Source organism: Spermophilus citellus, assembly GCF_964194105.1.
Source record: "Spermophilus citellus genome assembly, chromosome: 6".
Taxonomy (NCBI): domain Eukaryota; kingdom Metazoa; phylum Chordata; class Mammalia; order Rodentia; family Sciuridae; genus Spermophilus; species Spermophilus citellus.
In genome coordinates, this window is record NC_138187.1 from 68,072,549 (window position 1) to 68,099,027 (window position 26,479).

At 32.8% G+C, this 26,479-nt stretch overlaps 1 protein-coding gene across 1 annotated transcript; it reads left to right on the plus strand.

Moving 5' to 3' along the window:
• Positions 1-3,520: 3,520 nt before the first annotated feature.
• LOC308651249 (uncharacterized protein) lies at positions 3,521-26,433 on the plus strand (the record flags this gene model as incomplete). Its single annotated transcript, XM_081298188.1, has 7 exons — positions 3,521-3,581; positions 4,113-4,211; positions 22,776-22,859; positions 23,600-23,683; positions 24,473-24,556; positions 25,249-25,332; positions 26,261-26,433. Exons 3-7 carry the CDS (start codon positions 22,847-22,849, stop codon positions 26,431-26,433), a joined length of 438 nt encoding a protein of 145 aa, XP_081154314.1. The 5' UTR covers positions 3,521-3,581; positions 4,113-4,211; positions 22,776-22,846.
• Positions 26,434-26,479: the final 46 nt, after the last annotated feature.

A 26,479-nucleotide genomic window follows, 5' to 3' on the forward strand; every position in this document is an offset into this window, starting at 1 on the left:
AGCTGCATCGTAATTAAAATACCTAACATAAAGGCTAAGGACAGGATATTAAAATTCTCAAGGAAAAATTGTCAGGTCACATTTAGAGGTAAACAATGAGACTTACTTTTGACTTCTCATCTTACTCTCTAAAATCCAGAAAGGCATGGAATGAAATAATCCATCTAAAAAAGTAATTGCTAACCAAAATTGCTATGTACAGCAAAGCTATACTTTAGAATCAAAGATAAAAACTTTTCAATGATAAACTAAAAGAATTCATAAGCCTGCATTACAGAAAACACTCAATGAAATCTACACTGAGAAGAACTTTAAAAATCCCAGAGCTCCCAAATGAATGAAGCTTACTAGATGGGCAGCTAAGCAAATAAAAATTAAGACAGAAATAAGTACATGAAGCAAATCAAGATAGCAAGAAATAATAAACATCTCTCCATAATAACTCAATATTTACAGCTTCAACTCTCCAAGTAAAAGGCATTGACTGGCAGAGTGGATAAAAACACGAGCCAGCTCTATGCAATTTGCAATAGATTCATAGGCAAAGACATTCACCCTGAAAGTTAAAGGATGGAAAGGATATTTCTTCAAAGGGAGTCTGAAAACAAGTAGGAGTGTCTATTTTTGTATCTAACAAAGCAGATTTTATTTTTTTTCAAAGCAGATTTTAAGTAAAACTTAATCAGAAAGGACAAGTAAGTTAATTTTACACTGATAAACGGAACAATCCCAACAGGAAGATATAACAATAGCAAATATAATGCCTCCAAATTCGGTGCATCTAATTACATAAAACACACAAGGTTTCATGTAGACACCAGTACTATAATAGTGGATTATTTGCACAAACCCCTCTCACTAAGAGACAGGTCATCCAGACATAAAATCTATAAATATACTTTATACGTAAAAAGTACTATAAATCAAGTGGAACACATGTAATATATATGTATATAATATATAAATCAAATATATAGAATAGGTCCTCCAACAACAGCTGAATTTACTTTATTCTCAGAAGTTCACAGAATTTTCTCCAAGATAGATCATAGTTTAGGAGACGAAGCAAATTAGCAAATACCAAAAGTCGAATAATCCCTTATATCTTGTCAGATCATAAAAATGAAATTAAAAATTAACAGCAAGAAAAATTGTAGACCACATAACCTTACAGAGATTAAATGACAGCATTTTTAAAGTGAAATTAATTAAGGAATGAGGAGAGAAATTTAATAATTTCTAAGAGTTAAGTAAGTTTATAGCATTAAATGCCTATATTTAAAAAACAAAACACTGCAGAAAGATTCCAAATAAATCATCTAATGTTAAATCTTGATGTATAAAAAAGCAGAACCAAACAAATTCCCAAATCAGAAGAAGACAGGAAATAATTAACATCAGAACCAAAATTAACAAAATAGAGAATTTTAAATTTTTAAAAATTGCCAAAGGGGTCTGGGTTTGTGGCTCAGCTGTAGAGCGTTCACCTAGCATGTGTAAAGTACTGGGTTCAATCCTCAGTACCCTATAAAAACAAAATAAATAAATAAATGAATAAAATAAAGATATTATATCCAACTACAACTAATAAATAAACAAATATATTTTTTAAAATTGCCAAAGTTCATGATACAAAGATCTGTTTTTTTTGAAAGATAAACAAGTTATTACATGCTTAGACTAAATGTAAGAGAGAGAGAGAGCCAACCCAAATCAACAAAATTAGAGAGAAAGAAGGACTTATAACTAGAGATTGTTCTAAACCCAGAGGATCAGTAACTGCTAGATGAAAACAGGGTCAACACTCCAACATATTGGCAATGACATCAACTTCCTTAAGCTTAAGAAATAAAAACAAGAATTGATAAATACAATGTCATCAAATTATAAAACATATACATGGTAAAGGAAAAGAAAAAAATCCAATCAATAAATGGGCAAATGATTTTAACAGACATTTCTCAAAAGAAGAAATACAAATGATCAACAAAGATAAGAAAAAAATGTTCAACATCCTAAATAATCAGTAAAATTAATATCAAAATTGCACTGAAGTTTTATCTCAGTCCAGTTACAATGGCAATTGTCAAAAATACAAATAATGATAAATGCTGGTGAGAATGTGGGGGGAAAGATTTGGGACTACAAATTAGAGCAACCACTTTGGAAGACTTTATAAATATTCTGCAAAAACTAGGAATGGACTCAGGTATCTCACTAATTGGTGCTTGTTCAAAAGAATTAAAATCAGCATATCAGTGATAACATTCATAATAGCCAAGTTATGGAACCAGCTTTAAAAACCTATCAACAGATATTCACACACACACACACTATTTTCCACACACATAAAGAAATAGTGAAAGTTTGCCATCTGCTGTTAAGTGGATAGAACTGGAGAACATTATGCTAAGTGAAATAACCCATTCTCAGAAATTCAAGATTCGAATGTATGTAGAAATCTACATAGAAGTTAGAGAGAAAACGAAGGAATAAAATAACAATCTCCCCAAAATAGAAGGGAGACAAATAGAGTAGAGGAAGGGGTTCCAAATTGGGGAGGGCATGGGAAAATACTGTCATATGAAATTGACTAAATTATGCTCTGTTCATTTATGAATATTACATAATGAGTCACACTTTTAATATACTTATAATGTATTAATTTTAAAATATCAGTATAAGGGGGCTGGAATGTGGCTCAGTGGTAGAGCGCTCACTTAGCTCGGGTGGGACCCAGGTTTGATTCTCAGCACCACATAAGAAAAGCATTGTGTTGTGTCCATCTACAAAAAAAAAAAAAAAAAAGATTCCCTCTCCCTCTCTGTCTCTCTCTCTCTCTCTCTCTTTAAAAAAAAAACATATTAGTATAAGGAAGTCCAGTAAGGGAAGTGGACGGGAAGAGGGTACAGAAAGGAAAAATACTAGGGAATGAGATTGATAAAATTATGCTATATACATATATGAAAATATCACAATGAATTCCACTATTATGTGTCATTAAAAGCACCAATAAAAACCACAAAATACTTAACACCATAAAAGCAAATAAACCAATTAATAAGTGGTCAAATGAACTGAACATACACTTCTCAAAAGAGGTACATATGGCTAATAATGATATATAAAAAGATGTTCATCATCTTTAGTCAATCTCAGTGATAAAACACCCCTGGGTTCAATTGCCACTACAAAAAATAAACACATTTTAAGTTAATATAAAACCAACTGTCCCTGGAAGACACATAATGACGCACCTTAGAAGTGATTTGATGAGGGATAGACAACTGGACAATATGATCCATAATTACTTTTCCCTGATTCTATGTAGTAGCAAGATTGGTAAATGTGATATTTTCTAAAGGAATATACCACTGATTGGATCTCAAATACCACCCATATGTTAGAATTAATCTTTTCCTAAGAATAAGTAGTCCTCTGTGGTTCTAATGACTTGTTTTGTCTTTTAAATATGCTTAAAACTCTTACAACTCTTTCAACTCTTACAAATGTCTAGATTTTTTTATTTCTTTTGAGAATTTAGAAGACTTCAGAACATCAATCTGCATTTGTGGCAATCAGTGAGTATAACTGTTTTATGTAAAACAGATACTCTCCACTTCACCTCTGCTTTTTTATGCCACCCCAATTATTACCAGGTTCATTTTACCCATATTGCATGCCCAGTCCCAGTAAGCTTTTATTAACTGCAGAATAGTTTCTGAAATCCAAAAGAACCAATTCATTTAAAGTTTTTGCTTTTAATAACTGTGACTTTTTAATAATATGCATAATAACTCTAAACTCTACCTTCTTAATCTGTTAAAGGGGAATAAAATAGCTACTTCAATTGTTTTGAGAATTAATGAGATAATATTTGAAAAGTTGTCCAGATAATACTTGTCATAAGGTGACTACTTTTATAGCTTTTTAAGATTATTGAGCATATTTGCATTTAATTGAGTAATCAGGATGTTAAATTTTGAAGTAAATAGATTTATGTGACTATAAGGTAATATACTACTAATTAGTCTTATGTAATTTTTGATATGTAAAAAGATGTTCATTATCTTTTTAAATGAACTAATCTGGTGCTCTATTACTATTTACAGCTAAATATGAAGCAACCTCAGATACATCAGGAAACCTTCCAAAATTGCAGCCATCGATTAGTGATATAATATTTCAGTTAGACTTAGACAAAGTGGTTGGTAAGTAAATATTTATGTTTGTACACTGTAGACCATAATCCTAAAGTATTTCAACTGTATAGAAGATATCTGTTTTGTTCTATTTTATGGTATCTGTCTCTTTTTAAATTTCTCATTTAGAACATAAATACAACATAGAACATTTCTGCTTTTATTGAATTGTAAATCTGTATTCTCTTATATCCATTTCCATTAGCTTCAGATCATTATTTTTAATTCCTTTTCAGGTTATTAAACATTTTCCATTACTTTGGGGTCTTTAAGTATTATATAAAGTGGAGTTAAAATAAAAATCACAGCAATACTTTTAAAATATGCCCATATTATTTTTTTAGATTTTTAAAATTTATTCTAATTTGTTATATATGACAGCAGAATGCATTTAAAATTCATATTACACATACAGGGCACAATTTTTTATATTTCTGGTTGTACACAAACTAGAGTTACACCATTCGTGTCTTCATACATGTACTTAGGATAATGATGTCCATCTCTTTCCACCGTCTTTCTTACCCCCATACCCCCTCTCTTCCTCTCCCACCCCTTTGCCTTATCAAGTGTTTGTCTAATCCTCCAATGCTCCCACTCTCATAAATCAACATCCTTATATCAGAGAAAACATTTGGCATTTGGTTTTTGGGGATTGGCTAATTTCACTTAGCATTATATTCTCCAACTCCATCCATTTACCTGCAAATGCCATGATTCTTTTATTCTCTTTTAATGCTGAATAATATTCCATTGTGTATGTGGATACACACACACACACACACACACACATCTCACATTTTCTATATTCATTCATCAACTGAAGATCATCTAGGTTGGTTCCACAGTTTAGCTATTGTGAATTGTGCTGCTATAAACATTGATGTGGCTATGTCCCTGAAGTATGCAGTTTTAAGTCCTTTGGGAATAGACTGAGGAGTGGGATAGCTGGGTCAAATGGTGGTTCCATTCTCAGATTTCAAGGAATCTCCATTCTGCTTTCCATATTGACTGCAGAAATTTTCAGTCCCATCAGGAATATATGAGTGTGAATTTTTCTGCACATCCTCACCAATAATTCTGGTTGTTTGTATTCTTAATAGCTGCCATTTTGACTGGAGTGAGATGAATCTTAGAATAGTTTTGATTTATATTTCTCTAATTGCTAGAGATGTTGAACGTTCTTTCCTATATTTGTTGATTGATCATATATTATCTTCTGAGAAGTATCTGTTCAGTTCCTTGGCCCATTTATTGATTGGGTTATTTGATTTTTTTCCTTTTGTTTTTAAGTTTTTTGAGTTCTTTATATATCCTAGAGGTTAGTGCTCTATCTGCTGTGCATGTGGCAAAAATTTGCTCCCAAAATACATTCACTCTGTATTCATCTCACTTATTGTTTCTTTTGTTGAGAATAAGCTTTTTAGTTTGAATCCATCCCATTTATTGATTTTTTATTTTAATTCTTGTACTAAGAAGGATCTTGCCTATCCAAGAGCAGTCTTTCCATCTTCTAAGGTCTTCTTTGATTTCTTTCTTTAGTGTTCTGTAGTTTTCATTGTAGAGATCTTTCACATTTTTCATTACGTTGATTCCCAAATATTTTATTGTTTTAGGGCTATTGTAAATGGGGTAGTTTTTCTCGTTTCTGAGGATTTGTCACTGATATACAGTAGGGCCTTTAATTTATGGATGTTGATTTTATATCCTGCTACTTCGGTGAATTCATTTACTAATTCTAGAAATTTTCTGGTGGAATTTTTTGCATCTTCTAGGTATAGAATCATATCATTGACAAATAGTGATATTGAGTTCTTCTTTTCCTATACATATCATTTTAATTTCTTTCTTCTGTGTAATTGCCTTTGCCAGTGTTTCAAGAACTATGTTAAATAGAAGTGGTGAAAGAGGGAATCCCTGTCTTGTTCCTGTTTTTAGAGGGAATGCCTTCAATTTTTCTCCATTTAGAATGATGTTGCCTGGGGCTTAGCATAGATAGCTTTTATAATGTTGAGATATGTTCCTGTATACCTAGTTTTTGAACATAAAGGGGTGCTGTATTTTGTCAAATGCTTTTTCTGTGTCTATTGAGATGATCATATGATTCTTATCTTTAAATTTATTGATGTGATAAATTATTGATTTCCATATGTTGAACCAACCTTGCATCTCTGGAATGAACCCCACTTGATCATGGTGCACTATCTTTTTGATATGTTTATGTATTAAATTTGCCAGAATTTTATTGAGAATTTTGCATCTATGTTAATTAGAGATATTGGTCTGAAGTTTTCTTTCTTTGATGTGTCTTTGCCTGGTTTTGGAATCAGGGTTATATTGGCCTCATAGAATGAATTTGGAAGTGCTCCCTCTTTTTCTATTTCCTGAAATAAATTTGAAGAGTATAGTATTAGTTCTTCTTTAAAGGTCTTGTAGAACTCAGTTGTGTATCCATTTGGTCCTGGGATTTTCTTTGTTGGTAGGCTTCTGATGGTGTCTTCTATTTCATTGCTTGAAATTGATCTGTTTAAATTGTGTATATCATCCTGATTCAATTTGGGCAAATCATATGACTCTAGAAATTTGTCGATACCTTTGATATTTCATATTTTATTGGAATACAAGTTTTCAAAATAATATCTAATTATATTCTGTATTTCTGTAGTGTCTGTTATGATATTTACTTTTTTATTATATATGTTAATAATTAGTGAATTTTCTTCTCCCTCTTTGTTAGCATGACTAAAAATTGTCAATTTTATTTTATTTTCCAAAGAACTAGCTTTGTGTTTTGTCAGTTTTTTTCAGTTGTTTCTTTTGTTTCAATCTAATGGAGATTAGGACCTATTTTTTCTTCTATTAGACGCAGGGTCTCTGGTTATATTCCTAAATCCTTGATCCATTTTGAGTTGAGTTTTGTGCATGGTGAGAGATAGAGGTTTAATTTCATTTTGTTGCATATGGAATTCCAGTTTTCCTCATTGATTTTCTGTCTTCTACTGCTTTTGGTGTTGATTTGTTCTTTCTTTTCTAGGGCTTTGAGATGTAATGTTAGGTCATTTATTTGTTGAGTTTTTCTTCTTTTAAGGAATGAACTCCACGCAATGAACTTTCCTCTTAGTACTGCCTTAATAGTGTCCCAGAGATTTTGGTACATTGTATCAGTATTCTCATTTACCTGTAAGAATTTTTTAATCTCCTCTTTGATGTCTTTTGCAACCCATTGTTCATTTAGTAGCATATTATTTAGTCTCCAGATGTTGGAGTAGCTTTTATTTTTTATTTTGTCATTGTTTTATAATTTTATTCCATTATGATCTGATAGAATATAGGGTAGTATTTTACGTTTTTGTATTTGCTAAGAATTGCTTTGTGGCAGGACATATGGTCTATTTTAGAGAAGGATCCATGTGCTGCTGAGAAGGATGTGTATTCCCTTGTTGAAGGATGAAATAGTCTATGTATGTTGGTGAAGTCTAAGTTATTGATTGTATTATTGAGTTCTATAGTTTCTTTGTTCTAATAAAATTGATAAATTCTGGTGATAATGAGCAATAGAAAAAAACACCAGAATAATGAAAAATGACACAATTCCATAACCAACAGACCTTAAAATATTATATCAGGATGATGGGATAGATTAATTTTCGTAAGACTCTGTGTGAAAGAAGAATCAGGGTAACAAAAGAGAAACTATACTTCAAAGGAGGAAGAATTCTGGTAATCAAGAAAGAAGTGATGGGAGACCTACACAGCACAGAAAATCAGAAAGACAGCACAGAAAAAAAAAAGTACAAAGTAATTTTCAACTTTAGCTCAAGCTTCCCAGCTTAGATTAGGAAGCCTAACACTGCAAGCATAGGTAACCTTGGAGAGAGTGAAAGACATCCATAATAACATCAGTGTGGCAGTCCCAGCTGCAGAGGAAATCTATGACTTTTATAAGCTTTAAATCCAGTTCATGTTTTTGGTCTAAAAGTGACCTCTCAAGCTCAACACTCTCAGAAATCTGTGACTAGTAACCACCTTTGGAAGAGCACTGTTTTTAGGGACTGGACTACCTTGGGGATCAGAAAACCCAGATCAGTCACAGATCAGGGTCCCTGTGGACACCCTGATGTGTTGGCTATGTGGGAGATTGCTGCATGGGTCAGTTGTGGCTTTGGGGAATGTCTTGACAGAGTCCCACTGGGACGATTATACAGTAGGGCGCACAGGCTATGAAGAAAAGAGGAGTGGAGGTCACAGTGGTCAGTAATCCCACCCTTCATGATAAGAACCAACACTAATCACATGTGGCATCACCTGTGGACCACGTCCGAAGACACAGGACCAAGGCTAGCAAAGTGCTTGTTTCTTCTGAAAATCACTCTAGCACAGAACTAGGTGGTCTTATACCTTCTCCCCCCAATACCTGAGGCATTATGGGGCAACATCTAAAATTGAACATTTGCCACATTCCTGGGTGCACAATGTAAAAACCTCTGGGCGGAATATATGTCTGCCCATTACAGACAAGATATTACCAAAACTCAGTTGTGAAAGGGGCTTGCCAATTCCCCAGTATTGGCCAGGCTACCAGTACACAGACAGAGAGTCTGTTTATCATGTATACATGTACCCATCATGGTCCATAATCTGCCAAAACTCAGTGAGCATGAAGGTTCACTGTGGCACCAACATTCCCCATGTCCCCAGGTGCATATACCAAAAATCTTTGAAGAGAATCCAGCTCTGGTATGGCCAGCTTTCTCTTAACTGGTACAATAAGAGATACAGGGTATAGCATGCTTTTTGCCCCAAATTGAGAAGAATCACAACGTATAGACATAATCCACTCTGTTCTCTATACCTGGCAGATTCCAACCTTAGAAGACATAGACACAAGAATCTCCAGCTACCTCAGCTAGAGAGGAATTTTTTGGCTCTCTTTTTTTCCTTTCATCATTATTATTATTTTTTCTAATTTCTCATTTTTTCTTTCTTTACTTTTTAATTCTGGTTGCATTTTTCTCTCTTTTCATCTTTCTCATACCTTCCTTCTTCCTTTTTCACACTTCTCCTGTGTTTTAGTCAGCTTTTTCACACTGTGACCAAAGACCCAACAAGAACAAAGTTAGAGGAAATAAGTTTATTTACGGACTCATGGTTTCGGAGGTCTCGGTTCATAGATGGCTGACTCTATTCTTCAGTGCTCAAGATGAAGCAGGATGTAATGGTGGAAAAGTATGGCAGAGGAATGCGGCTCAGTACATAGCACCAGGAAGCAGATAGAGGGAGCTCTGCTTATCAAGGACAAAATATAAACCCCAAAGGCACACCCACATGGACTCAACTCATCCAGCCACAACCTACCTGCCTACACTAACCACCAAATTAATCCCTATCAGGATATCAATGCACTAATTAAATTAAATGTCTTATAACCCAATCATTTCATCTCTAAACTTTCTTGCATTCTCTCACACAGGAGCTATGGAGGCCACCTAATATCTAAGCCACAACATCCTGCTTTCTTCTTTTTCTTTTTGTATGTCTTTTTAATTTTAATTTTCAGTTTTATGCTTTTGCAATACTTGGGATTGAACCTAGGGATTTGCATATGTTAGGCACACACACTGACCTACAACCCAGCTCTTTTATTTCTTTATTTTTATTTTAATTCTGTATTTTCTTAAATAGTGTCTATATTGCCCAGACTGGCCTTGACATTGTGATCCTTGTGCCTTAGCCTACAAAGTATTTGAAGTTACTGGTTAATTTTCAAATTTCTTCCCTCTACCACCTTTTTCACTTTTCTCCCTTACTTTTTTGAAGGGGGATTGTTTTTTTATTTTTTAACAATTTTATTTTTATTATTTTTTAGCCTTTGTCCTTTTTTGTTGCTATTTTGTGAAGGTTTTTAATTAGTTTTTTAATCTGGTTTGTTTTTATATTGTTATTTCTTTTGTTTGTTTTATTTTGAGTCATGCTGGGGATCAAGTCCAACACCTCAAGCAAGTTGGGAAAATGCTTTGCTGCTGAGATATACTCCACCCAGTTGAGATTAATTGCTTCATACTCAAGTCATGAACCAGTCCCACTCAAACCTTGGAAGATACATCAACTTTAAGAATAGGGGAAGCATAAGCTCCCAGCTAACAGCCTGGATCCATGTAAACATGGCTAGGTAGTCCTTAGGTCATAGCCTTGGACATTTACCATCATAACAACAGCAAAGAGAAAACATCTGTTGTGGTAATAGCACATATGAGGTAAATCATCATAAGTTACTCCAATACCCTTTTAGACCACACAATGCTGACAAGACTGGAGGAGTCAACACAGAGGGCACTCCCTATATACTCTACTATTTATACCACACCTGCCTGAATTACCAACAGGTCCACATTCTCAAGAGTTATACAAAGAAAGTGGGTCCCTCAGTTTAAACACAGTAAGCATTGTGTCAATAATAATAGCCAAAAAGTCACAGGGAAACTATAGTAACAAATTCTTTTGGAATAAAATTCAACATCACACAACAAACTTATATCTTAGGGCATGTCATCAAGAGAGGACCGCTTACTAAGAAGGACCTCACATAAAAGTGAAAGAGATATCTATTCCAGGATATTCACAAATGTCAGGTAAAAATACATAAGAAAAAAATGAAAAAAAGGCAACATGATACCACCTAAAGTTCATAACTCTCCTTCCAAAGATATAATGTGGATGAAATATTGGACAAAGAATTACTTTTTTTTTAAAGGTCAGAGATTGCTGTGTGGTGGCACATATATGTAATCCCAGTGGCTCAGGGGGCTGAGGCAGAAGGATTGCAAGCTCAAGGCCAGCCTCATCAGATTACAAAACCCTAAGCAACTTAGTGCAACCCTATCTCAAGATAAAAAATAAAAAGCTTGGGGATGTAACTCAGTGGTAAAATGCATCTGAGTTCAATCCCAAGTAACAACAACAAGTTCAGTGAATTCCAAGAGAATATAAACAGATCAATAAATTAAGGAAGACAATATAGGATATGGATGAGGAATTTAACAAAGAAGAATTTTGAAAATGAAACCAGCAGAAATCTTGGAAATGAAAATCTCATGAAGTCAGATAAAATGCTTAATTTGAAATTCTCACCAATAGACTAGATCAGGCAGAAGAAGGAATATCAGGATTGAAGACAAGACCAAAGAATTATCATATTGAAATATTAATAAAGATAAAATAATTAAAAAATACACAGATTATACAAGCTCTATAAGATATCATTTAAAGGCCAAAATACAAGTAATAAAAATAGATCAAGGAGAAGAGCTATATACTGAAGGCACAGAAAATATATTCAGTGAAAAAAATTGAAGAAGGTATTCTGAAGCCTCAGAATGACATGGACAGCCAGGTATAGATGGCATTTATAACCCAAGTAGACATGACCAGAGAAAAACCTGCCCATGATACAGTAAAACTGCCAAAAGTACAAAATGAAAAAGAATATTAAAAACTGCAAGAGAAGTGTGCCACATCACATTTAAAAGCAACACCATCATTAAAACAGCAGATTTCTTAGGACATGGAATGATGTATTTCAAACTCTGCAAGAAAATAACTTCTGATTTTGATTATTATACATAACAAAGTTATTCTTCAGAATTAAATGTAAAAGACCTTCCAAGTTAAGCACAAACTAAGGAAATTTCTGACCATTTAACAGGAGAAATTTTACATAAATCTTTACATTTTCTATCATTTCCCAATAGTATATTCAAATTATGAATCCATTGGTGAAGTTAAAGCTGTCATGATCAAATTATTTTCTAAAAGCCCACCTCTGAACATTGCTGCATTGTGGATCAAACCTTCAAAACATGAGTCTCTGGGGAATATTCTAGATCCAACTATAATAGGAAATAATCAAACATCATCAATACAGTTCATTATATTAGACAAATGTTAAGGAAGGGAAGGGAGAGTGATGGGAATAGGAAAGAAAATAGACTGAATCAGACATAACTTTCCTATGTTCATATATAAACACATGACTAGTATAATTCCACATCATGTACAACCAAAAGAATGGGAAATTATACTCCATGTATGTATAATATGTCAAAATATAGTCTACTGTCATGTATATCTAAAAAGAACAAATAAAATAGAGAAAGAAAAAATGGACATAAGATACTCAAAATAACTAGAACAAATATATACCTTACAGTAATAACCCCAAATGTAAATGGTCTTAATTCTCCAATTAAAAGATACAGAGTGCCTAATTGACCTAAAACACAAGATCTAACAATATGCTGCCTGAAAGAAATTTATCTTACCTGCAGACATACAGAGATTGAAAGTGAAAAGATGGAAAATAATATTCTAAGAAAATTAAGCAGGACTCAACAGAGTATACTTCCAAGCCAAAATCAGAAGAGGCAAAGAAGTTCACTACGTATTTAATAATACTGGACACAAAATGACAAATAGCCTCAATATAATGATATTAGGTGATGTTTATAATAGAGCACTCACCAAACAATCATCAACAAAGAAACATCAGAATTAAATTATAATCTAAATCAAGTGAGGCTAACAGATATCTACAGAATATTCCATCCAACAGTGGTGGAACACACATTATTTTCATCAGTACCTACAACATTCTCTAAAATAGATCCTATATTAGGCCATAAAGCAAGTCTTAACAAATACAAAAAAAATTGAAATAATTTATTGCATCTTATCAGAACATAATGAAATGAAACTAGATATCAAATTTAAAATGACAGAAATTCAACCAACACATAAAGATTAAGCAATACACTTTTTAATGAAAACTGGGGTGTTGAATAAGTCAGGGGAGATACTTAAAAATTCCTAAAATCAAATTAAAAATTGAGGAGGATGGAGAAAGTGGTGGTCCCCACACCACAAAAAGGAGGCATTGACTAAAAGCAGAATTGAGAGGTGAATGACAAAATAACTGCTCTAAGACTCAAAACTACATAATCTGAGACCTGGAGTGACTGGAAGATAGATTACCAGGGTAGAAATAAAAACTCAGAGTGCCCTAACCCAAACCTATGGATGAGTGAGGGATAGGACAACAGAGAGAGAAGGAGAGGCGGGGAGTAGATTTTCTCTTATTGAGAAACTATTTAAAAGATAGACAAAATTTAAAATCACAAGGCTCCTTTAAACAGCACAAACCAACTTAAAATGCTGAGCAGGGGCCCCTGCAACCATCTTGGCGAGTCCGCACCTGACCAGTCACACTCTTAAATCAGCACAGCATCTTCCCATGCCCAGATAGCTGCAAATTAAACCAGAAGGAAGCCCTCCTGCAGTAGGCCTTCTTGAAATTCAGCCATAAAGATCTCTTTTTTTCTTTGTCAATGAATTTTTTTTATTTGTTGATTTTAGATATACATTATGGTAGAGTGTATTTTGACACATTATACATATATGGAGTACAACCCATTCCAAGTAGGATACCATTCTTACGCTTGTACAGATGTGAAGTTACAATAATCATGTAGCTGCCTGAATATTCAGTAATATACAAAACCAGCAGGAAATTGCAAGAAGCTATGCAGCAGAAAGCACCAGATACTAGCCTTAATAGATACACAGCCTAAACTGTAATTGCAACTGGGAAATGACAGAGCATTATTTGGATACTTTCAGGACTTTGCACCACACTTATTAAGCAGAGGGAATCAATGCCCAACATTCACCTCCTGGGACAACAGAAACTAGAGTGCAGGTGAACACCAGAGACCCTTCACTGTAACATCTCAGAGAGTAGAGGCAGCAGGGGGAAAACTACTGCACAAGAGAAAAATCCACTGGCAGAAAACTCATAATCACTATGCCTGCACACATAGACAGCTATCAGGATCCTCACTACAGTGAAAAGAATTTGGCAGAGAGGAAAAGGTATAGCAGTGACCCTCAGCAAACACAGGGTTACTTTAGAGAGTGCAATATTAGAATCAGCTCACAACACTTCACTCTCCAGGACTATAACCAATTCCGATGTCAAATTTGATAACATAAATAACTATCTTGAATGATAATTGTTAACCCTATAAAGAATGTTGTAGCTCCAACCCATTTGAATGTATTTCATCTAATGGTTTAAATAATTAACTGGAATCAATCTTCCTATCATTGCTTTTCTATCTTTCTCACTCCTACTCATTCTATTGCACTGTCTGCTACTACCTCAAATAACACCCATTCATCTATTTCTCTTTCTATCTTGGTGTAATTACTTTTATATCTTCTTTCTCACCCATTCATTTTCTCTCTCTTTCTCTATTTCTCTCTTTATTTTCTCTTTATTGCCTTCTTTTTTCACTCCCCATTTGCGAAAACTTTCTTCCTCCCTCCTTTTAGCACTCACTTAAGGTTACAGTAAGTTTACTAAACTTAATTACTTTTTGACCTATTTAAGAACTTTATTATGGGTTTATAACTGAATTTAAAGAACTGCAGAGAACAATTGCAACAAGTTTTTATTCTTACAAGGTTGAATAGTATGAGGCTTGACCAGAAGTGATTACAGTACATAGGATCCAAGTGGATCTCTTAGAGTGAAGTTGATATTGGGATCAGCAGAGGTCACACATTGAATTAAAATATCACTTTATAGATATGCAACCAACCCATCCAACTTTTAAGAAAAAGAATCAACATAGTAGTTCTTCACTTAAAAGAATTTAGAACTATATCAATAGATATGTATACATACAAACAATGTAAAGAAGTAGGCCAAGAAACCATCTCAAAAAGCCTATAATGCTTCAACAACTGACTTCCTTGACACCACAATGGAGGAAATTTCAGAGATAAAATTTAGAAAATTCATAAACTGTTCTATGAGCTAACAGATGATGTAAGGAGTGAAATCAGGGGAAAAATACAGGAAGTGAAATATCACTTCAATAAAGAGAGATTCTGAAAAAAGAATCAAACAGAAATCTTTGCAATGAAGGAATCAATAAATCAAATTAAACATTCAATGGAAAATGTCACCAATAGATTAGACCACTTTGAGGACAGATTTTGAAGCCTTGAAGACAAAGTATATAATCTTGAAAATAAAGTTGAATATTCAAGAAATGTGAGATAACAAATTTAAGATTCACTGGGATAGATGAAGTTCTAAAACTCCAACTAAAGACATGTACAATATTTTCAGTCAGATGATATCAGAAAACTTTTCAATCCTTAAGAATGAAATGGAAATTTGAATACAGAAGGTGATAGGACTCCAAATATTCAAAGTCACAACAGACACATTATTATGAAAAGGCCTAACACAGAGATAAGAATAGAATTTTTAAAACTACAAGAGAAAAATGACTAGTCACATTTAAAGGTAAACCAATCTGGATTTCAGCTGATTTATCAACCCAAACCCTAAAAGCAAGGAGAGTTTGTAATACTATATACCAACCTCTTAAAGATAATGAATGCCAACCAGGAACAATATACCCAACACAATTAAACTATAAATTGAAGATATAATAAAAACCTTCCATGATAAACAAAAGCTAAAAGAAATCATGACTAGAAAGCTTGCTCTACAAAACATACTCAATAAAATATTTCATGAAGAAAAAAATAAAATTGAGAACCAGCAAGAGCAGGCATCACACTAGAAGCATAGTCAGTTATAAGGAGAATCAAACCCAATTAAACACTGGAAATAAATCAAAATGGCAGGAAATAAAAATCAGCTCTCAATAATAACATTAAATATAAATGGTTTAAATTCAAAAGACATAGGGCCGGGAGCAGTGGCACACACCTATAATCCCAGCAGCACAGGAGGCTGAGGGAGGAGGATCATGAGTTCAAAGACAGCCTCAGCAAAAGTGAGGCACTAAGCAATTCATTGAGACCCTGTCTCTAAAAATAAATACAAAATAGGGCTAGGGATATGGCTCAGTTGTTGAGTGTCCCTGAGTTCAAACCCCAGTACCAATGAATAAATGAACTCTATGCAATCCCTGGTACCCCACCCCTTCCAAAAAAAAAAAAAAGACACAGGCAGACTGAATTAAAAACAAGACCCAAGAATATGTTGTCTGCAAGAGATTCACCTCACCAACAGAGATATCCACCAACTGAAAGTGAAAAGATGGCAAAAAACATACCACTCACATGGATCTTGCAGACAAACAGGGGTTACCATTCTCATCAGGTAAAGTGGATTTCAAGCCAAAGGTAATTATAAAAGACAAATAAGCTCATTTCATACTGATTAAGGAAATAATACACCAAAATACATAATGATTATAAGTATTTATGTCCCAAACAATGAAGCATCTGTGTACATAAAACAAACCCTTCTAAATATTAAGAATCAAGTAGACCACCATACAATAATACTGGGTAACTTTAACATATATCTTTCATCATTGGCTATATCCTCAAAAAAACTAAGTAAATATTCTATAGATCTAAAAACTGCAATTAATAATTTGGACCAAACAGAATCAGCAAAAGTGAGGTGCTAAGCAAGTCAGTGATACTCTGTCTCTAAATAAAAATATGAAATAAGTCTGGGGATGTAGCTCAGTGTTTAAATGCCTCTGAATTCATTACCTGGTATCCACTACCCCCCCAAAATAAAAGTTTTTTGAAATAATAAACAAAATTGATAAATTCTTAGCCAAACTCACTAAAAGAAAGAGAAAAATACAAATTATCAAAATGTGAGATGAAAAAGAAAATATTACTACAAACGCTACTGGAACCCTAAGATATTCAGAAACTATTTTGAAAATTTATACTCCAATATGCTAGAAAATCTTGAAGATATCGACAAATTTCTAGAGACAAATGAGCTGCCCAAATTAAACCAGGAGGACATAGAAAACTTAAACAGATCAATTTCTAGTAATGAAAGTGAAATAGCCGTCAAAAGGCTTCCAACAAAGAAAAGCTCATAACTGCATGAATTATTAGCTGAGTTCTACCAGACCTTTAAAGAAAAACTAATACCGATCCTTCTCAAATTATTCCATGAAACAGAAAAGGAGGGAACCCTCCCAAACTCATTATATGAAGCTACCAAAACCAGAAAAAGATACATGAAGAAAAGAAAACTTTATGCCAATATACTTGATAAAAATAGATACAAAATTCTTAATAAAATATTTGCAAACTGCATACAAAACATATCAAAAAGATACTGCACTACTACTAAGTGGGATTCATCCCAGGAATGCAAGAATGGGTTCAACATATGGAAATCAATAAATGTAACTCACTACCTAAACAGTGTTAAGGACAAGAATCGAATTTTTATCTCAATAGATATAGAAAAAGCAAAATACAGCACCCATTCATGTTTAAACACTAAAAAAAAACTAGGAGTAGAAGGAATCTACCTCAACATTGTAAAGGCTATATGACAAACCCAAGGCTAACATTATGCTGAATGGAGAAAAACTGAAAGCATTTCCTCCAAACAGGAGCAAGACTAGAATTCCCACTTTTAACACTCCCTCCAACATAGTACTTGAAATTCTATCCAGAGCAATTAAGAAAGAGAAGTAAGTTAAAGGAATACAAATAGGAAAAGAAGAGCTCAAATTACCTTTTTGCTGAAGACATGATCTTATATTTAGAATACCAAAAAAAAAAAAAAAAAACCTGCTCTAGTAAACTTCTAGGACTCAAATGTATTCAACAAAGTAGCAGGATAGAAAATCAACACCCATAAATCAATCATGTTCCTATATTCCAATGATAAGCCTACTGAAAAATAAATTAGGAAAACTGTATTCTAACAAAAGAGAGAAAGGGCCTCTACAATGAAAACTATATAATACTAAAGAAAGTAATTGAAGAAGACCTTAGAAGATGGAAAGACCTCCCACAAAAGTAAAGGAACAGTGAGTAGGAGAAGGAGGGTAAGGGAAAGACTGGGGACTGAATTAGAACAAATTATATTTCATGGTTTTATAATTATGTCATAGTATTGTGTGTGTGGTATAGTCATATATAACTAAAAAGAATCAATTAAAACAATAGAAACACAACTTACAAAACTCCATAGAGTACAGCAAAAGTGGCACTCAAAAGGAAGTTTATAGCTATATGTGTCTACATTTTTTAAAAGGAGCTCTCAAATAAATGACCTAATGATGTATCTCAAGGTCTTAGAAAAACAAGAACAAATCAAATCCAAAATCATTAGTAGGAGAAAAAGATAAAGATTTGAGTACAAATAAATAGAGAAGAACAATACAAAGGATCACCAAAATTAAGAATTGGTTCTTTGAAAAGATAGCAAAATTGACAAAACTTAGCTAAACAAACCAAAAGGAAGAGAAGATCCAAATTAATATAAGTGTAGAAAAAAATAGGAATATTTAAAAAGTTACCACTGAAATCCAGGGGGCCATTAGGGAATATTTTGTAAAACCATATGCCAATATTAGAATATATAGAAGAAATGGGCAAATTCTCAATACAAATGACCTACAAAAATTGAACCAAGCAGATCTTAAAAATAAAAAGTATATAAGTCAATAACAAGATTGAAACTGCAATTAAAAAATCTACATGCATAGTAGCATATTATTCATTTAATTATTTGTTTTTATGTGGTGCTGAGGATCAAACCCAGGGCCTCACATGTGCTAGGTGAATGCTCTACCACTGAGCCACAACTCCAGCCCTAATATTGTTCAGTCATTAAGAAGGATATCATCATTTATAGAAAAAAGGAATGGAATTGGAGCACATCATGTTTAGTGAAAAAAGCCAGGAGCAGAAATACAAGTATCACATGTTTTCTTTTTCTTCCTTCCTTCCTTTTTTATTTTTTTGAAATTAAAAATAAAACAACCTGGAAATAGAAGGGACTATAAGGTGGACCAGGTGAAGTGGGGAAATAAAGAGGACAAGAGAGGGTAGAAGGGATAGTGGATATGACAAAAACATGATATATACATGTATGGAAAGTCACAGTGAAATCCATTAATTTCGATGACTAATATTCATTAATAATTATTAAATATTTCAGTCATATATTATAAACTCATGTCAGTAAGTTTGATAACATAAAAAGCTAACATAAGGCCAAAAGATAAAATTAAAATTCATGTGAGTTTATTAAAGAACTATAATTCAAAACTCTTAAACCCTCCCACATATTCCAGTCCCAAATAGTTTTACTGGTAATTTCTCAAATATTTGTTGAAGAACTAATTCTAAATTAGGCTTTTCAGAGACCAAAGGAAAACAACATTTCACAACTAAATTGTGAAGCCAGTTTTACTTTGATATTAAATCCTAATGAAGACACTGTAAAGAAGGAAAATTGCATAAGATTTCTCTTCAAAAACCGTGTCAGCAATAGAAAATAAAGACTCAGATGAAAAAAAATAAGAAAACTTATTGTAAGTTGAATTTCCTTATTTTAAAAAATGGTGAAAGTTTCTTAGAGAAAAAAATGTTGATCAGAAACTCATATCCATATAAAGAAAGGATAAATAAATAAATAAAAATAAACATTTTCACTTTTCTTAAGCTTAACTGATCTAGCACATAGCAGTTTTTTTTGAAAATAAGAATATGAGCAATGTATTGGAAAATCGTTGTTTATGAATGAGTTTTATTATAAGGTAATTGCACTTCATGTGAAATCAAATCATGGTTTTTGAAAATAGACTTGCATTTGCTGTAAAAGTACATTGTGAACTCTACAGAAACCAACACTTATATAGTATAAAATGAAGTATAATTGATAGTTTAAGAGAGAAAAAAATTATTTAAAAAATCCAAAAAACAGAGGAGGGTAAGAGAGGGAAGGAAGGAGGGAAGAAGAAAAGGAAAGATGGGAGGGAAAGAAAGAATTTGACATAACTTTCCTATGTACATATATGAATACACCACAATGAATCTCAACAAATATACATGCCCAAGACTGGGATCCTAATTAGAATAAGATATATTCAATGTTTGTAAAAATATGCCAAAATAGACTCTCCTGTCATGTGTAACTATAAAGAACAATTTTTTAAAAAAAGAAATCAATACCAAACATTTAGGTATTAATCCAATTATAACAAAAATCACTTTAAGTATCTATAGTTTAAATACATCAATTAAAAAATAGACATGTTGCTGGACACAGTGTCACATTCCTGTAATCCCAGAGGCTCAGGAGGCTGAGGCAGGAGGATCACGAGTTGAAAGCCAGCCTCTGCAAGTTAGTGAGACCCTAAGCAACTCAGTGAGACCCTATCTCTAAATAAAATATTAAAAATGGCTGGGGGTGTGGCTCAGTGGTAAAGCACCCCTGGGTTCAATCCTTGGTGCAAAAACAAACAAACAAAAAACAGTAAACTTCAGACAGGATTAAAAAAAAAAACAAGATCCATATATATATATTGTTTGCTGGAAAACTACTTTTAATATAGACACAGACAAATTAAAGGTAAAGGAATGAGAATATATACCATGCTAACATTAATCAGATAAGCTGACTTCAGAACAAAGACAATTACTAAGATAGCAAGAGGCATTAAGTAATGATGAAGGAATCAGTTCTCCAAGAATATATAGTGATCCTTATATAAATATGCCAGCGTGCACCAAATACAGGAGGCAAAACCAATAGAATTTCAAGGAAAAATAGATAAATTCACTATTATATTTGGTGACACTAATACCCCTCTATCAGTAATTGACACATCTTAGAGACAAAATATTATTAAGAATGTAGTAAACTACACAGCATAAATCAACTGATCTACTTGGTGGTTTTAGAATACTTTACCCAATAATAAGAGAGGTTTTTTTTTCAAGAGAGTTTTTTTCAAGCTCACACTATATATTTATCAGGAGAGATTAAAAATAATCCAGTTCAAAATGGGCAAAAGAACTAAACAGATGCATCATCAAAGATACAAAGAATAACAAAAATACAATACCACTATACACCTATGAGAATGGCTAATCTAAAACATCAGCAACACCAAATGCTGTTGAGGATGTCAAACAGGAATGATCATTCCTTGCTCATGGGAATACAAAATGGGATAGCCATTTTGTAAGGTAGTTTGGCAGCTTTCAGAAAGCTAAACAATCTTATTATATAATTGCCATCAATATCACTCCTACTCAAATTAGTTGAAATCTTACATCTACACAAACACTTGCACATAAGCGTTTATAGCTACTTTATTTATAATTGTCACAAATTGGAAGCAGCCAAGATGTTCTTCGATAGAATAATATATGAACAAATTGGTACTTTCATTAATGTTTCATTATTTAGTAAGAAATAGAAATGAGATATCCAGCCAAAAGATGATATATGAGGTGCTTAAAATGCACTTTACTAAAAATAAGCCAATCTGAAAAGGCTATATAATGTATGATTTCAATTCTATGGTACTCTAGGAAAGACAAAATTACAGTAAAAATATCAGAAGTTCACAAAGATTCAGAATAAAGGGGGAGTAAATAAGTATAAGCACATGAAATTTTAAGAGTGTTGTAAATATTTTGCATGATTATATAGTGGTGGATACATGATTTTATCCATTAGAAAAAAACATGAAAATATACAGCACAAAGAGTTACCTCTAATTTAAACCGTGGATTTTATGTATCTATGGATTCAATGCAGTCACAGTCAAGATTCCAGGACTGGGGATTTAGATGTAGCTCAGTAATGGAGCACTTGCCAAGCTTGAGGTAAAGGCCTATGTTTATACCTAGCTCCACAAAAGATAAAAATGAAAACAAAAAATAATTCCAGCAACATTTTTTTCTGAAAAATTTATAAATGAATTCTAAAATTTATATCAAGGTACAGGCTCATAGAGACAAAATAACAAAGGTCACTCTAAAAAAGTACAAATTTGAAGGAAATAAAACATTAAATATCAGGTTTTATTACAAAGATACAATCATTAAAGCAGTGTGGTGTTGGCACATGTTAAACAAATAGATGAATGGAAGAGATTATTGTAAGAAACAGGCACACGTATTGATGGCAAAGAAAAAACTACATAACAAAGATGAATGAATATTATCTTTAAAAATAGTTCTGTTTATATGCATATTGTAAATAATTGATCTTCTTGAAGATAATATAAGAAAACATCTTTGGGATTAAGGATAGATTTTTTTAAACAGTATACCACAAGCACTTACTATAACTGTGTTTTTAAACTGGACTTAAAATTAAAATTTTATATGTATCAATAGGTACCAATTATTAAGAGATTTAAAAAGAAAATACCAGAGTAAGAGATTATTTTGCAGCACAAATAACCAATAGAAGGCTTTCATGCAGAATATTTGATTACCAAATGACCTTCCAGTTCTAATGTATAGAGATTTGACAATCTAGACACTTTGTTATCTCTTATTTTGAATAAAAAAGCTAATTATGTTAGTATCTTATTCATTAATTTTTTAAATGGCTAATTTTCTCTCATTCTTTCTCATACACACACACACACACACACACACACACACACACACTCCCCTCACATCTCTATGTTAGGGATACCTCACAAAGTTTTTGAAATCTTTTTATTTCTATAGAGAATGATCCAGAACTCTTGAGAGATGCTTTTAAAGAACCTGTATCGAAGAGTGAACTCAAGACACTAACTATGAGTCTCCCTGGTATGAAAAGGCTTTTCAGGTCTAATATTTCTCATTTCTTATCATTTTTGGAGTATGGTTAACTATGTGTCCACAATAACAACACTATCTGTATGTTACATAACATGGGCAAAAGTCCTCACAACTACCCTCCCATAATTATTTATACTATGTTACTTACTAGAAATAGATAATTAGCTATATATATCATTACTCTTAGAATTCTTCCCATTTAGCAAGCACTTTAGAAAAGTCAAATGAGCTTAGCATATTATTGGTTCAAATATATCCAATGCTATTCCAATTGATTAGATGGAAAGTTCTCTTTCTAATGTAGATTAAAAAAGTTCTTCAGTCTGCAAAAATAAAACAGCTGACTTTTACCTGAGGTTAAAAAAAAGAAGATAACAGTTACAATTTTATTATTAACTGGATATGTGGTCTTAGTTATTCACTAAACTTGTTAAACCTCAGTATCCTGAAGCTTATTTGATTGCCAAACGACCTTCCAGTTTTAATATTTAGAGATTTGACAATCTAGATACTTTGTTATCACTTATTTTGAATAAAAAAGCTAATTATGTTAGTATATTATTCATTAATTTTTTAAATGGCTAATTTTCTCTCATATTCTCATTCTCTCTCTCTCTTATATATAGACACACACACACACACACACACACACACACACACACACACCCCTCACATCTCTATGTTACAAATACCTCACAAAGTTTTTTGAAATCTTTTTATTTCTATAGAGAATGATCCAGAACTCTTGAGAGATGCTTTTAAAGAACCTGTATCGAAGAGTGAACTCAAGACACTAACTATGAGTCTCCCTGGTATGAAAAGGCTTTTCAGGTCTAATATTTCTCATTTCTTATCATTTTTGGAGTATGGTTAACTATGTGTCCACAATAACAACACTATCTGTATGTTACATAACATGGGCAAAAGTCCTCACAACTACCCTCCCATAATTATTTATACTATGTTACTTACTAGAAATAGATAATTAGCTATATATATCATTACTCTTAGAATTCTTCCCATTTAGCAAGCACTTTAGAAAAGTCAAATGAGCTTAGCATATTATTGGTTCAAATATATCCAATGCTATTCCAATTGATTAGATGGAAAGTTCTCTTTCTAATGTAGATTTAAAAAGTTCTTCAGTCTGCAAAAATAAAACAGCTGACTTTTACCTGAGGTTAAAAAAAGAACAGTTACAATTTTATTATTAACTGGATATGTGGTCTTAGTTATTCACTAAACTTGTTAAACCTCAGTATCCTGAAGCTTATTTGATTGCCAAACGACCTTCCAGTTCTAATGTTTAGAGATTTGACATATCATGGTAAGTACATCCATTGTTTAAAAAGGCTAATGATTTTAGACTCACACACATATGCACAGACACACACATACATACACACACATCTTTACATCCATATTTTAGGAATACCTTACAAAGTATTTTGAAATCTTTTTATTTCTATAAGACTGATCCAGAACACTTGAAAGATAATTTTAAATAACATTTATTGAAGAATGAATCCAAGACACACACACACACACACACCTCACAGGAATACCTCACAAAGTTTTTTGAAATCTTTTTATTTCTATAGAGAATGATCCAGAACTCTTGAAAGATGATTTTAAACAACCTTTATTGAAGAGTGAACTCAAGACATTAGCAGTGAATCTCCCCGGTATGAAAAGGTTTCTCAGGTCTAATATTTCTTGTTTTATATCATGAAAAAATTCACTAGAGAGCACAAGTGCATTTAAACTGTTATAATAAAGAATTAGCAGACTTGTTAGGAGCACTATAGAAAGCAAAAAAAAAATGAGCAGAAGCTGAAGCTTTGAAAAATATTTAATGATAAATACAAATCTACATATCCAAGATCACTAAAATCTAAGTAGAATAATACAAAGAAATGCCTTACTACTAGATTCATCATAGTAAAAATGTTGAAACACAAAGAGAAAATATTAAAAGCGGCAATGCATCGTGTAAAAGGGAACACCAGTGTATTAGTGTTCTCCAGAGAAACTGAATCAATAAGATATACGCATAAGAGCTATAACTGTATAGAAAATTCACTGGTTAAGGGATTATTTGACTTCAAGATGTGCATCAGGTTTGCCTTTCTCTGGATACATAGTCTTGGTGAAGTTAGCATAACTAAGCCTCAATATAATGTCTTATGTAATTTCTAGAATCCTTTTCATTCTAAGGTTTTGTTATTTTCTAATTTAGGCATTTCATTTCAGAGAAGACTCTTCCTCTATAAATAAAATTATTGAGTTAGCACTCCCAACACACACACATGCACATACTAATATTTGTATATAAATGGCTATCATACAGTGTTTTGATGTATATGTATTTCTACAGGAATTGATAAAGACAGATTGACCCATGCAGTCGAAAGAGGCAAAAGAAAGAGTGAATTCAAGATACAAGTGAAGAGTTCTCCTGGTAATAACAAGAATTTTTATAAACTTAATTTTTCTTGTTAATTTATAATGCCAGAATTTATTTATTGTGAGACAAGTGCCTGTTTAGATTGCACTGGTATATATTTAGGCTGCCATGACCATAGTACAAATTTTAACATTCATAGTTTTCACCAGTTCTTCAAAGCAAGACTTTCACTCGATGGCATCAGGATCAGGACACATTTCCAACTTCTCTTGCTTGCTGCATCAGTCTTTTCTAATTAAAAAATTATATATTAATTAGGAGCTGGGGTGAGGCATTGGTTTCGATCATCAACACCACATAAAAATAAATAAATAAAAATAAAGGTATTGTGTCCACCTAAAACTAAAATGTTATTTTAAAAATGTCAATTAGACTTTTTTTAAAATAACTAGACAATGTCAATTAGACATTTTTAAAATAACTAGACACACATATATTCATATATTAGTATGAATATACTAGACACATGTATATTCATATATTAGTATTTGTGTGGGCTCTCTTGTCCAGCAAAGAGGTCCACAGAACAGGGTAGAGGAGAGTGTGGCTGAGGAGTCGCTAGTCAAGACCTCCAGAGACCAAGCAGGAAGCAGGTCTGATTTTATTGCACAGGTACCATTTGTATATACTCAGGCAGTAGCTAAGCAGATTACAGGCAGCCACCAATGCAATTTCTGCTAACTGTCCTTGCATCGACCAATTGAGGAGTGGGCCTTGGAGCAAGCGCAGGGACTACAACATGTGACCTCATGCCCAGGGCTCTGCCTACTGGGTAAGTGGCCTGCCGCTCATGTGCCTAGCATGAGGGGAGTGGCCTGCCACTCAGACACCCTTAACTATGCCATATATGCAGTACTCCATGTGCTTGTCCCTACAAGTATTTACTTTAGAACATTGTTTTTTAATCTGTTTGCTTTTTTAGAAACTGATACACAACCGTTGACTGACATAAGAGGAAAACATCTAATAATAAAGGATGAAATGAACACAAAACCAAAATGTCACCTTGATAAGAACAATAAATTTAAAAATTTACTTATGATTTCTTTATTTTCTCTGATGACAACAATACTACTGTTTCTTATTATTATATAAGAAAAGTCTTCATGAATGCCCTCCTACAAAAAAACCCATAGTAATA